General features: G+C 33.3%; 1 protein-coding gene across 2 annotated transcripts in view; it reads left to right on the top strand.

Annotated features, from left to right (window-relative positions):
- Nucleotides 1-13,364, top strand: part of ccdc149a (coiled-coil domain containing 149a) — a 107,142-nt gene extending 93,778 nt beyond the window's left edge. For both annotated transcript variants that reach the window (NM_001006020.2, NM_001430977.1), the window contains one exon: nucleotides 12,400-13,364. In NM_001006020.2, coding sequence (NP_001006020.2) covers nucleotides 12,400-12,699 — 300 coding nt within the window. In that variant the 3' untranslated portion in view covers nucleotides 12,700-13,364. The remainder of the gene's footprint in view (nucleotides 1-12,399) is intronic.
- Nucleotides 13,365-16,278: the final 2,914 nt, after the last annotated feature.

Raw genomic sequence — 16,278 nt, 5'->3', positions numbered from 1 at the left:
CTATTGTTAATCCTGGACCATCAAGATTATAAATTCACTAATGTTGATCCTGGACCATCAAGATTAATTATAAATTCACTAATGTTGATCCTGGTCCATCAAGATTATAAATTCACTAATGTTGATCCTGGACCATCAAGATTATAAATTCACCATTGTTGATCCTGGACCATCAAGATTAATTATAAATTCCCCATTGTTGATCCTGGACCATCAAGATTATAAATTCACCATTGTTGATCCTGGACCATCAAGATTATAAATTCCCCATTGTTGATCCTGGACCATCAAGATTAATTATAAATTCACTATTGTTGATCCTGGACCATCAAGATTATAAATTCACTATTGTTGATCCTGGACCATCAAGATTATAAATTCACTATTGTTGATCCTGGACCATCAAGATTATACATTCACTATTGTTGATCCTGGACCATCAAGATTATAAATTCACTAATGTTGATCCTGGACCATCAAGATTATAAATTCACTATTGTTGATCCTGGACCATCAAGATTATAAATTCACTATTGTTGATCCTGGACCATCAAGATTATAAATTCACCATTGTTGATCCTGGACCATCAAGATTAAATATAAATTCACTATTGTTGATCCTGGACCATCAAGATTATAAATTCACTAATGTTTATCCTGGACCATCAAGATTATAAATTCACTAATGTTGATCCTGGACCTTCAAGATTATAAATTCACTAATGTTGATCCTGGACCATCAAGATTATAAATTCACTATTGTTGATCCTGGACCATCAAGATTATAAATTCACTAATGTTGATCCTGGAATATTATGATTATAAATTCACTATTGTTGATCCTGGACCATCAAGATTAATTATAAATTCACTATTGTTGATCCTGGACCATCAAGATTATAAATTCACTAATGTTGATCCTGGACCATCAAGATTATAAATTCACTAATGTTGATCCTGGACCATCAAGATTATAAATTCACTATTGTTGATCCTGGACCATCAAGATTATAAATTCACTAATGTTGATCCTGGACCATCAAGATTATAAATTCACTATTGTTGATCCTGGACCATCAAGATTATAAATTCACTATTGTTGATCCTGGACCATCAAGATTATAAATTCACTAATGTTGATCCTGGACCATCAAGATTAATTATAAATTCACTAATGTTGATCCTGGACCATCAAGATTATAAATTCACTGTTCTTGATCCTGGACCATCAAGATTTATTATAAATTCACTATTGTTGATCCTGGACCATCAAGATTAATTATAAATTTACTAATGTTGATCCTGGACCATCAAGATTATAAATTCACTATTGTTGATCCTGGACCATCAAGATTACTTATAAATTCACTAATGTTGATCCTGGACCATCAAGATTAATTTTAAATTCACTAATGTTGATCCTGGACCATCAAGATTAATTATAAATTCACTAATGTTGATCCTGGACCATCAAGATTAATTTTAAATTCACTATTGTTGATCCTGGACCATCAAGATTATAAATTCACTATTGTTGATCCTGGACCATCAAGATTATAAAGTCACTAATGTTGATCGTGGACCATCAAGATTATAAATTCACTAATGTTGATCCTGGACCATCAAGATTAATTATAAATTCACTATTGTTGATCCTGGACCATCAAGATTATAAATTCACTAATGTTGATCCTGGACCATCAAGATTAATTATAAATTCACTAATGTTGATCCTGGACCATCAAGATTATAAATTCACTAATGTTGATCCTGGACCATCAAGATTATAAATTCACTATTGTTAATCCTGGATCATCAAGATTATAAATTATCCATTGTTGATCCTGGACCATCAAGATTATAAATTCACTATTGTTGATCCTGGACCATCAAGATTATAAATTCACTATTGTTGATCCTGGACCATCAAGATTATAAATTCACTGTTGTTGATCCTGGACCATCAAGATTATAAATTATCCATTGTTGATCCTGGACCATCAAGATTATAAATTCACTATTGTTGATCCTGGACCATCAAGATTAATTATAAATTCACTAATGTTGATCCTGGACCATCAAGATTATAAATTCACTATTGTTGATCCTGGACCATCAAGATTATAAATTCACTATTGTTGATCCTGGACCATCAAGATTATAAATTCACTGTTGTTGATCCTGGACCATCAAGATTATAAAGTCACTAATGTTGATCCTGGACCATCAAGATTATAAATTCACCATTGTTGATCCTGGACCATCACGATTATAAATTCACTAATGTTGATCCTGGACCATCAAGATTATAAATTCACTAATGTTGATCCTGGACCATCAAGATTATAAATCCAGTAATGTTGATCCTGGACCATCAAGATTAATTACAAATTCACTAATGTTGATCCTGGACCATCAAGAATAATTATAAATTCACTAATGTTGATCCTGGACCATCAAGATTATAAATCCATCAAGATTATAAATTCACTATTGTTGATCCTGGACCATCAAGATTATAAATTCACTATTGTTGATCCTGGACCATCAAGATTATAAATTCACTGTTGTTGATCCTGGACCATCAAGATTAATTATAAATTCACTAATGTTGATCCTGGACCATCAAGATTATAAATTCACTAATGTTGATCCTGGACCATCAAGATTAATTATAAATTCACTAATGTTGATCCTGGACCATCAAGATTATAAATTCACTAATGTTGATCCTGGACCATCAAGATTATAAATTCACCATTGTTGATCCTGGACCATCACGATTATAAATTCACTAATGTTGATCCTGGACCATCAAGATTATAAATTCACTATTGTTGATCCTGGACCATCAAGATTATAAATTCACTAATGTTGATCCTGGACCATCAAGATTATAAATCCAGTAATGTTGATCCTGGACCATCAAGATTAATTACAAATTCACTAATGTTGATCCTGGACCATCAAGATTATGAATTCACTATTGTTGATCCTGGACCATCAAGATTATAAATTCACTATTGTTGATCCTGGACCATCAAGATTAATTATAAATTCACTAATGTTGATCCTGGACCATCAAGATTATAAATTCACTATTGTTGATCCTGGACCATCAAGATTAATTATAAATTCACTATTGTTGATCCTAGACCATCAAGATTATAAATTCACTTATGTTGATCCTGGACCATCAAGATTAATTATAAATTCACTAATGTTGATCCTGGACCATCAAGATTATAAATTCACTAATGTTGATCCTGGACCATCAAGATTAATTATATATTCACTATTGTTGATCCTGGACCATCAAGATTATAAATTCACTAATGTTGATCCTGGACCATCAAGATTAATTATAAATTCACTAATGTTGATCCTGGACCATCAAGATTATAAATTCGCTAATGTTGATCCTGGACCATCAAGATTATAAATTCACTATTGTTGATCCTGGACCATCAAGATTATAAATTCACTATTGTTGATCCTGGACCATCAAGATTATAAATTCACTATTGTTGATCCTGGACCATCAAGATTAATTATAAATTCACTAATGTTGATCCTGGACCATCAAGATTATAAATTCACTATTGTTGATCCTGGACCATCAAGATTATAAATTCACTGTTGTTGATCCTGGACCATCAAGATTATAAATTATCCATTGTTGATCCTGGACCATCAAGATTATAAATTCACTATTGTTGATCCTGGACCATCAAGATTAATTATAAATTCACTAATGTTGATCCTGGACCATCAAGATTATAAATTCACTATTGTTGATCCTGGACCATCAAGATTATAAATTCACTATTGTTGATCCTGGACCATCAAGATTATAAATTCACTGTTGTTGATCCTGGACCATCAAGATTATAAAGTCACTAATGTTGATCCTGGACCATCAAGATTATAAATTCACTAATGTTGATCCTGGACCATCAAGATTATAAATTCACCATTGTTGATCCTGGACCATCACGATTATAAATTCACTAATGTTGATCCTGGACCATCAAGATTATAAATTCACTATTGTTGATCCTGGACCATCAAGATTATAAATCCAGTAATGTTGATCCTGGACCATCAAGATTAATTACAAATTCACTAATGTTGATCCTGGACCATCAAGAATAATTATAAATTCACTAATGTTGATCCTGGACCATCAAGATTATAAATCCATCAAGATTATAAATTCACTATTGTTGATCCTGGACCATCAAGATTATAAATTCACTATTGTTGATCCTGGACCATCAAGATTATAAATTCACTGTTGTTGATCCTGGACCATCAAGATTATAAATTCACTAATGTTGATCCTGGACCATCAAGATTAATTATAAATTCACTAATGTTGATCCTGGACCATCAAGATTATAAATTCACTAATGTTGATCCTGGACCATCAAGATTATAAATTCACCATTGTTGATCCTGGACCATCAAGATTATAAATTCACTATTGTTGATCCTGGACCATCAAGATTATAAATTCACTAATGTTGATCCTGGACCATCAAGATTATAAATTCACTAATGTTGATCCTGGACCATCAAGATTAATTACAAATTCACTAATGTTGATCCTGGACCATCAAGATTATGAATTCACTATTGTTGATCCTGGACCATCAAGATTATAAATTCACTATTGTTGATCCTGGACCATCAAGATTAATTATAAATTCACTAATGTTGATCCTGGACCATCAAGATTATAAATTCACTATTGTTGATCCTGGACCATCAAGATTAATTATAAATTCACTATTGTTGATCCTGGACCATCAAGATTATAAATTCACTATTGTTGATCCTGGACCATCAAGATTAATTATAAATTCACTAATGTTGATCCTGGACCATCAAGATTATAAATTCACTAATGTTGATCCTGGTCCATCAAGATTATAAATTCACTAATGTTGATCCTGGACCATCAAGATTAATTATAAATTCACCATTGTTGATCCTGGACCATCAAGATTATAAATTCACCATTGTTGATCCTGGACCATCAAGATTATAAATTCACCATTGTTGATCCTGGACCATCAAGATTAAATATAAATTCACTATTGTTGATCCTGGACCATCAAGATTATAAATTCACTATTGTTGATCCTGGACCATCAAGATTAAATATAAATTCACTATTGTTGATCCTGGACCATCAAGATTATAAATTCACCATTGTTGATCCTGGACCATCAAGATTATAAATTCACCATTGTTGATCCTGGACCATCAAGATTAAATATAAATTCACTATTGTTGATCCTGGACCATCAAGATTATAAATTCACCATTGTTGATCCTGGACCATCAAGATTATAAATTCACCATTGTTGATCCTGGACCATCAAGATTATAAATTCACCATTGTTGATCCTGGACCATCAAGATTATAAATTCACCATTGTTGATCCTGGACCATCAAGATTATAAATTCACTATTGTTGATCCTGGACCATCAAGATTAATTATAAATTCACTATTGTTGATCCTGGACCATCAAGATTATAAATTCACTATTGTTGATCCTGGACCATCAAGATTATAAATTCACTATTGTTGATCCTGGACCATCAAGATTAGTTATAAATTCACTATTGTTGATCCTGGACCATCAAGATTAGTTATAAATTCACTATTGTTAATCCTGGACCATCAAGATTATAAATTCACTAATGTTGATCCTGGACCATCAAGATTAATTATAAATTCACTAATGTTGATCCTGGTCCATCAAGATTATAAATTCACTAATGTTGATCCTGGACCATCAAGATTATAAATTCACCATTGTTGATCCTGGACCATCAAGATTAATTATAAATTCCCCATTGTTGATCCTGGACCATCAAGATTATAAATTCACCATTGTTGATCCTGGACCATCAAGATTATAAATTCCCCATTGTTGATCCTGGACCATCAAGATTAATTATAAATTCACTATTGTTGATCCTGGACCATCAAGATTATAAATTCACTATTGTTGATCCTGGACCATCAAGATTATAAATTCACTATTGTTGATCCTGGACCATCAAGATTATAAATTCACTATTGTTGATCCTGGACCATCAAGATTAATTATAAATTCACTAATGTTGATCCTGGACGATCAAGATTATAAATTCACTGTTGTTGATCCTGGACCATCAAGATTAATTATAAATTCACTTATGTTGATCCTGGACCATCAAGATTATAAATTCACTGTTGTTGATCCTGGACCATCAAGATTATAAATTCACTATTGTTGATCCTGGACCATCAAGATTAATTATAAATTCACTAATGTTGATCCTGGACCATCAAGATTAATTATAAATTCACTATTGTTAATCCTGGACCATCAAGATTATAAATTCACTAATGTTGATCCTGGACAATCAAGATTATAAATTCACTATTGTTGATCCTGGACCATCAAGATTATAAATTCATCATTGTTGATCCTGGACCATCAAGATTATAAATTCACCATTGTTGATCCTGGACCATCAAGATTAATTATAAATTCACTAATGTTGATCCTGGACCATCAAGATTATAAATTCACTATTGTTGATCCTGGACCATCAAGATTAATTATAAATTCACTATTGTTGATCCTGGACCATCAAGATTAATTATAAATTCACTAATGTTGATCCTGGACCATCAAGATTATAAATTCACTAATGTTGATCCTGGACAATCAAGATTATAAATTCACTGTTGTTGATCCTGGACCATCAAGATTATAAATTCACCATTGTTGATCCTGGACCATCAAGATTAATTATAAATTCACTAATGTTGATCCTGGACCATCAAGATTATAAATTCACTGTTGTTGATCCTGGACCATCAAGATTATAAAGTCACTAATGTTGATCCTGGACCATCAAGATTAATTATAAATTCACTAATGTTGATCCTGGACCATCAAGATTATAAATTCACTAATGTTGATCCTGGACCATCAAGATTATAAATTCACTAATGTTGATCCTGGACCATCAAGATTATAAATTCACTTTTGCTGATCCTGGACCATCAAGATTATAAATTAACCATTGTTGATCCTGGACCATCAAGATTATAAATTCACTATTGTTGATCCTGGACCATCAAGATTAATTATAAATTCACTAATGTTGATCCTGGACCATCAAGATTATAAATTCACTATTGTTGATCCTGGACCATCAAGATTATAAATTCACTATTGTTGATCCTGGACCATCAAGATTATAAATTCACTATTGTTGATCCTGGACCATCAAGATTCATTTTAAATTCACCATTGTTGATCCTGGACCATCAAGAATAATTTTAAATTCACTATTGTTGATCCTGGACCATCAAGATTATAAATTCACCATTGTTGATCCTGGACCATCAAGATTATAAATTCACTAATGTTGATCCTGGACCATCAAGATTATAAATTCACCTTTGTTGATCCTGGACCATCAAGATTATAAATTCACTATTGTTGATCCTGGACCATCAAGAATAATTTTAAATTCACTATTGTTGATCCTGGACCATCAAGATTATAAATTCACTATTGTTGATCCTGGACCATCAAGATTATAAATTCACCTTTGTTGATCCTGGACCATCAAGATTATAAATTCACTATTGTTGATCCTGGACCATCAAGAATAATTTTAAATTCACTATTGTTGATCCTGGACCATCAAGATTATAAATTCACCATTGTTGATCCTGGACCATCAAGATTATAAATTCACTAATGTTGATCCTGGACCATCAAGATTATAAATTCACTAATGTTGATCCTGGACCATCAAGATTATAAATTCACTATTGTTGATTCTGGACCATCAAGATTATAAATTCACTATTGTTGATCCTGGACCATCAAGATTATAAATTCACTATTGTTAATCCTGGATCATCAAGATTATAAATTATCCATTGTTGATCCTGGACCATCAAGATTATAAATTCACTATTGTTGATCCTGGACCATCAAGATTATAAATTCACTATTGTTGATCCTGGACCATCAAGATTAATTATAAATTCACTAATGTTGATCCTGGACCATCAAGATTATAAATTCACTATTGTTGATCCTGGACCATCAAGATTATAAATTCACTATTGTTGATTCTGGACCATCAAGATTATAAATTCACTATTGTTGATCCTGGACCATCAAGATTATAAATTCACTATTGTTAATCCTGGATCATCAAGATTATAAATTATCCATTGTTGATCCTGGACCATCAAGATTATAAATTCACTATTGTTGATCCTGGACCATCAAGATTATAAATTCACTATTGTTGATCCTGGACCATCAAGATTAATTATAAATTCACTAATGTTGATCCTGGACCATCAAGATTATAAATTCACTATTGTTGATCCTGGACCATCAAGATTATAAATTCACTGTTGTTGATCCTGGACCATCAAGATTATAAATTATCCATTGTTGATCCTGGACCATCAAGATTATAAATTCACTATTGTTGATCCTGGACCATCAAGATTAATTATAAATTCACTAATGTTGATCCTGGACCATCAAGATTATAAATTCACTATTGTTGATCCTGGACCATCAAGATTATAAATTCACTATTGTTGATCCTGGACCATCAAGATTATAAATTCACTGTTGTTGATCCTGGACCATCAAGATTATAAAGTCACTAATGTTGATCCTGGACCATCAAGATTATAAATTCACTAATGTTGATCCTGGACCATCAAGATTATAAATTCACCATTGTTGATCCTGGACCATCAAGATTATAAATTCACTAATGTTGATCCTGGACCATCAAGATTATAAATCCAGTAATGTTGATCCTGGACCATCAAGATTAATTACAAATTCACTAATGTTGATCCTGGACCATCAAGAATAATTATAAATTCACTAATGTTGATCCTGGACCATCAAGATTATAAATCCATCAAGATTATAAATTCACTATTGTTGATCCTGGACCATCAAGATTATAAATTCACTATTGTTGATCCTGGACCATCAAGATTATAAATTCACTGTTGTTGATCCTGGACCATCAAGATTATAAATTCACTAATGTTGATCCTGGACCATCAAGATTAATTATAAATTCACTAATGTTGATCCTGGACCATCAAGATTATAAATTCACTAATGTTGATCCTGGACCATCAAGATTATAAATTCACCATTGTTGATCCTGGACCATCACGATTATAAATTCACTAATGTTGATCCTGGACCATCAAGATTATAAATTCACTATTGTTGATCCTGGACCATCAAGATTATAAATTCACTAATGTTGATCCTGGACCATCAAGATTATAAATTCACTATTGTTGATCCTGGACCATCAAGATTATAAATTCACTAATGTTGATCCTGGACCATCAAGATTATAAATTCACTAATGTTGATCCTGGACCATCAAGATTATAAATTCACCATTGTTGATCCTGGACCATCAAGATTATGAATTCACTATTGTTGATCCTGGACCATCAAGATTATAAATTCACTATTGTTGATCCTGGACCATCAAGATTAATTATAAATTCACTAATGTTGATCCTGGACCATCAAGATTATAAATTCACTATTGTTGATCCTGGACCATCAAGATTAATTATAAATTCACTATTGTTGATCCTGGACCATCAAGATTATAAATTCACTAATGTTGATCCTGGACCATCAAGATTATAAATTCACTATTGTTGATCCTGGACCATCAAGATTATAAATTCACTTATGTTGATCCTGGACCATCAAGATTAATTATAAATTCACTAATGTTGATCCTGGACCATCAAGATTATAAATTCACTAATGTTGATCCTGGACCATCAAGATTATAAATTCACTATTGTTGATCCTGGACCATCAAGATTATAAATTCACTATTGTTAATCCTGGATCATCAAGATTATAAATTATCCATTGTTGATCCTGGACCATCAAGATTATAAATTCACTATTGTTGATCCTGGACCATCAAGATTATAAATTCACTATTGTTGATCCTGGACCATCAAGATTAATTATAAATTCACTAATGTTGATCCTGGACCATCAAGATTATAAATTCACTATTGTTGATCCTGGACCATCAAGATTATAAATTCACTGTTGTTGATCCTGGACCATCAAGATTATAAATTATCCATTGTTGATCCTGGACCATCAAGATTATAAATTCACTAATTTTGATCCTGGACCATCAAGATTATAAATTCACTATTGTTGATCCTGGACCATCAAGATTATAAATTCACTATTGTTGATCCTGGACCATCAAGATTAATTATAAATTCACTAATGTTGATCCTGGACCATCAAGATTATAAATTCACTATTGTTGATCCTGGACCATCAAGATTATAAATTCACTGTTGTTGATCCTGGACCATCAAGATTATAAAGTCACTAATGTTGATCCTGGACCATCAAGATTATAAATTCACTAATGTTGATCCTGGACCATCAAGATTATAAATTCACCATTGTTGATCCTGGACCATCACGATTATAAATTCACTAATGTTGATCCTGGACCATCAAGATTATAAATTCACTAATGTTGATCCTGGACCATCAAGATTATAAATCCAGTAATGTTGATCCTGGACCATCAAGATTAATTACAAATTCACTAATGTTGATCCTGGACCATCAAGAATAATTATAAATTCACTAATGTTGATCCTGGACCATCAAGATTATAAATCCATCAAGATTATAAATTCACTATTGTTGATCCTGGACCATCAAGATTATAAATTCACTATTGTTGATCCTGGACCATCAAGATTATAAATTCACTAATGTTGATCCTGGACCATCAAGATTAATTATAAATTCACTAATGTTGATCCTGGACCATCAAGATTATAAATTCACTAATGTTGATCCTGGACCATCAAGATTATAAATTCACCATTGTTGATCCTGGACCATCACGATTATAAATTCACTAATGTTGATCCTGGACCATCAAGATTATAAATTCACTATTGTTGATCCTGGACCATCAAGATTATAAATTCACTAATGTTGATCCTGGACCATCAAGATTATAAATCCAGTAATGTTGATCCTGGACAATCAAGATTATTTACAAATTCACTAATGTTGATCCTGGACCATCAAGATTATGAATTCACTATTGTTGATCCTGGACCATCAAGATTATAAATTCACTATTGTTGATCCTGGACCATCAAGATTAATTATAAATTCACTATTGTTGATCCTGGACCATCAAGATTATAAATTCACTACTGTTGATCCTGGACCATCAAGATTAAATATAAATTCACTATTGTTGATCCTGGACCATCAAGATTATAAATTCACTACTGTTGATCCTGGACCATCAAGATTATAAATTCACTATTGTTGATCCTGGACCATCAAGATTATAAATTCACTACTGTTGATCCTGGACCATCAAGATTATAAATTCACTACTGTTGATCCTGGACCATCATGATTATAAATTCACTATTGTTGATCCTGGACCATCAAGATTAAATATAAATTCACTATTGTTGATCCTGGACCATCAAGATTATAAATTCACTATTGTTGATCCTGGACCATCAAGATTATAAATTCACTACTGTTGATCCTGGACCATCAAGATTATAAATTCACTATTGTTGATCCTGGACCATCAAGATTATAAATTCACTAATGTTGATCCTGGACCATCAAGATTATAAATTCACTATTGTTGATCCTGGACCATCAAGATTATAAATTCACTATTGTTGATCCTGGACCATCAAGATTATAAATTCACTATTGTTGATCCTGGACCATCAAGATTATAAATTCACTATTGTTGATCCTGGACCATCAAGATTAGTTATAAATTCACTATTGTTGATCCTGGACCATCAAGATTATAAATTCACTATTGTTGATCCTGGACCATCAAGATTATAAATTCACTATTGTTGATCCTGGACCATCAAGATTAGTTATAAATTCACTATTGTTGATCCTGGACCATCAAGATTATAAATTCACTATTGTTGATCCTGGACCATCAAGATTAATTATAAATTCACTATTGTTGATCCTGGACCATCAAGATTATAAATTCACTATTGTTGATCCTGGACCATCAAGATTATAAATTCACTATTGTTGATCCTGGACCATCAAGATTATAAATTCACTATTGTTGATCCTGGACCATCAAGATTTTAAATTCACTATTGTTAATTGATGGATGAATTAATGATGGGTGGATGGATGAATGAATGAATCGGATAAATGGGTGGATGAATGGATAGATGGATGGATGATGAATGAACAAATGAATGGATTAATGAATGGATGTTTGTATGCAGGTAGGGACCCAGCTGAAGGAGAAAAAGACAGCATTTTTTCCAGTAACGGAGGAAATCGCGGCTGTGGAGGAGCTCTGTGTGGTCCTGGAGGCTGAAGATGCTGTGCTGGCTTTAGATCCTGCAGGATTACAGCTTCAGTGGACACAAACGCCTTCAGTTACTCTTAAGCAAAGTGCATGTAAAAACACTGACATTAAAAACACCGCGGGTTCACCAGCAACTGACTTAGGAGAGATTTCAGAAGGTGCCGCTGTAAAGAAAGAGCCTATAGAGGAAAGTGGATCCTCTTTCGTATCATAGTATTGGAAATTGAGGAGTGTTTTTGAAGGGATAATTCACACAAAATGTACAAGTCTGTCATTATTTAATCACCATTACCTTGTTCAAAACTGTTTCAGTTTCTTTCGACAAAACACGAAAGAAGATTTTTGGGAAAAATGCTGGCACTTATTGACTTATTTGACTTGACCTATTGACTTATTGACTTTTTTTTCTTACTATGGTTGTCAATGGGTGCAGTCAGCATTCTTCAAAATATCTTCTTTTAAAAAATATCAGAAAAAATGAGTCATGAGGATGAGTAAATGATGAGGTAATTTTAGTTTTTGTGTGAACTATCCCTTTAATACCATTTCAGAATCTTAGCGTCTATTTGTGATGTCAAAAACTTATAAAAAATGCAAGTAATAAACAATAAAACCAGCAAACAAACAAATGCAAGTGTGTTACATAAGATTTTTTTACATTAACAACAATTCTAAAACCTCCTCAAAATGATACTAAACAACTCTTCAAATGAGTTCAGTGCATAAAAGAGCTTTCTGTATAAAAAGCAGGACAGTGCCTAAAAATATCTTTGACAGAAAGTGGAAACTGCCTGATGCATGTCGAGACATTATGATGTGGCACATTATCAATCAGATAATAAGCATCTGAATAAAAGAAATAAAAAACACATAAAACAATCATAGTACAATTTTGTGTGTGTGTGTGTGTGTGTGTGTGTGTAAAAAATAAAATAAAAACAATTTGATTTGTCTTGTTTTACAGTAAAAATTAACTAATTATTCTTCGATTGAAACATTGCTTAGTTTTAATATACAGTTGAAAGCAGAAGTTTACATACACTGTATACAAAGGCACATAACCATTTTATAAAAAGTCAGATGTTAATATGACTAAACGTTTTCTCTTTTAGGTAAGTTACGATTATCACATGTGTTTCTGTTCAGCTTAACAGTAGAATAATGTGAGAGAGATTTATTGAGAAATTGTTATAACTTTTCTTGAAAGTCAGGTTTACACACAATAAGATTATTCTGCCTCTGGAAAAGCTCAGATGATGATGTCAAGGTTTTGGAAGTTTCTGATTGGCTAATTGACAACATTTGAGTTAATGTGCGGCACAACTATAGAATAGTATTGAAGGAAAAGCTCAAACACACTGCTTCCTTGTGTGACAACATGGGAAAATCAACAAGCCAGAATCAACAACAAAGCCAGATTACAATTGGCAAAAGTACACTGGGAAAAAGAATAACTGTTGGAGACGTCCTGTGCTCTGATGGAGCTAAGACTGAACTGTTTGGCCATAATGAGCAGTGTTACATTTGGAGGACAAAGGGGGAAGCTTACAAGCCTAGCAACACCATCCCAACTGTGCAGTATGGGGGCGGCAGCATCATGTTGTGGGGCTGTTTTGCTGCAGGAGGGACTGGTCCACTTCACAGCATAGATGACATCATGAAGACATAACATTATGGAGAAATACTGAAGCAACATCTCAATACATCAGCCAGGAAATTACAACTTGGCCACAAATGGGTCTTCCAAACAGACCATGACCCTAAACACACTGCCAAAATAGTGAAAATGTGCTTTAAGGACAACAGAGTGAATGTTTTGTGAGTGGCCATCACAAAGCCCTGATCTCAATCCTGTAGAAAATTAGTGGGCAGATAAAAATAATTTTTTTTTGATAAAAAAAATTCTGCAAAAATAATTCTCTCATTATTCTGGCATTTAGCAAATGTAAATGATTTAGGTAATAAAATAGTGTACATTTAGTATGATTTACCATCAGACATTTTTTTTAAAATGGTTGTGTTCCTTTATTAGAGTGTATGTAAACTGCTGGTTTCACGGTGTGTGTAAATATATATTTAGGATTGGAAGCAAGTGTTAGGTGTAAATATCTACAAAGTAACTAGTTACTGTAACTAAATTACTTCAAAACATACATAAAATTTAAGGTAATTCCTTTCTTCAGAGATACTTATACTTGTCTAAAATACTGTAAAAAAATTCTGAGATGCTTAAAATATCTAAATACTGTAATACAGTATGTCAAGACAATTGCACATTTTTTAAAGAATGAAATTTTTGATTTAGTGAGAAAGTAGTTTATTATTCTCATCGGCCACTTTATTAGGTACACCTATCCAACTGCTTGTTATCGCAAATTTTCTTTCATCATTCATTTTCTTGTCGGCTTAGTCCCTTTATTAATCCGGGGTCGCCACTCCGGAATGAACTACCAACTTATCCAGCATGTTTTTACGCAGCGGATGCCCTTCCAACCGCAACCCATCTCTTGGAAACACACACACTACGGACAATTTAGCCTACCCAATTCACCTGTACCGCATGTCTTTGGACTGTGGGGGAAACCGGAGCACCCGGAAGAAACCCACGTGAAGGCAGAGAGAACATGCAAACTCCTCACAGAAACGCCAACTGAGCCGAGGTTCGACCCTTTTTGCTGTGAGGCGACAGCACTACCTACTGCGCCACTGCTTCTGCTAACTCAAATTTCTAATTAGCCAATCACATGGAAGCAACTCATTTGCATTTAGGCATGTAGACATAGTCATGACAATCTGCTGCAGTTCAAACCAAGCATCAGAAAGGGGATTTAAGTGACTTTGGCATGGCATGGTTGTTTATGTTTCACAAACTGTTGATCTACTGGGATTTTCACACTCAACCATCTCTAGGGTTTACAGAGAATGGTCCCAAAAAGAATATATCCAGTGAGCGGCAGTTCTGTGGGCCCGAATGCCTTGTTGATGCCAGAGCTCAGAGGAGAATGACATCTAGTTGACTGTACTAAAAAGGCCTCAACAGTCACCAGATATCAATCCAATAGAGCACCTTTGGGATGTGGTGGAACGGGAGATTTGCATCATGGACATACAGCTAACAAATCATGTCAATATGGAGCAAAATCTCTGAGGATTATTTCCAGTACCTTGTTAAATATTTGCCATGAAGGATTAAAGCAGTTCTAAAGGTAAAAGAAGATCCAACCCGGTACTAGTATGGCATACAATTAATTAATGAGTAATTAAGTGACTTTTCAGTAAAGGTAATTAGAAAAGTATTTTAAATACAATTTTTTTAATGTTTAATTAGTTGTGAATTACTTCTTGTGAAGTATCTAAACCAACACTGATTTTAAGTACATTAAAATTGCACATTTAATACACATTTTATTTAGTTACACTACTTTTTTCGGTCATTAAAAATACTCAAATGATCAATAAAAACACTAATAAATATTATCATGCATATATAAACTTGTACAAGTTATTGTTTCACACGCATTCATCCATGCAGTGTGTGTGTGTGTGTGTGTGTGTGTGTGTGTGTGTGTGTGTTTCAGAAGCGTGAGTGGACTCATCTGACAGCTGCTTCTGCCTGCAAGTACATCACGACAAGGCAAAGTTTGAACTGCTTGTTCTGCAGAAGCCGCTCTTTTATTTAATCTCCCTCAGTATCACACACACAGACGCACGGCGGCATGATGCCAGGCAGCTGAGGCGGCATTAGGAAGAGCGACTGACTTTTGGGAAACAGATGGGAGTTTGAGCTAATGGA

This window comes from Danio rerio, chromosome 7 (assembly GCF_049306965.1).
Source record: "Danio rerio strain Tuebingen ecotype United States chromosome 7, GRCz12tu, whole genome shotgun sequence".
Classification (NCBI taxonomy): Eukaryota; Metazoa; Chordata; class Actinopteri; order Cypriniformes; family Danionidae; genus Danio; species Danio rerio.
Note: the sequence above shows the minus strand (reverse complement) of the source record. Positions and strands in the feature narration are given on the sequence as shown.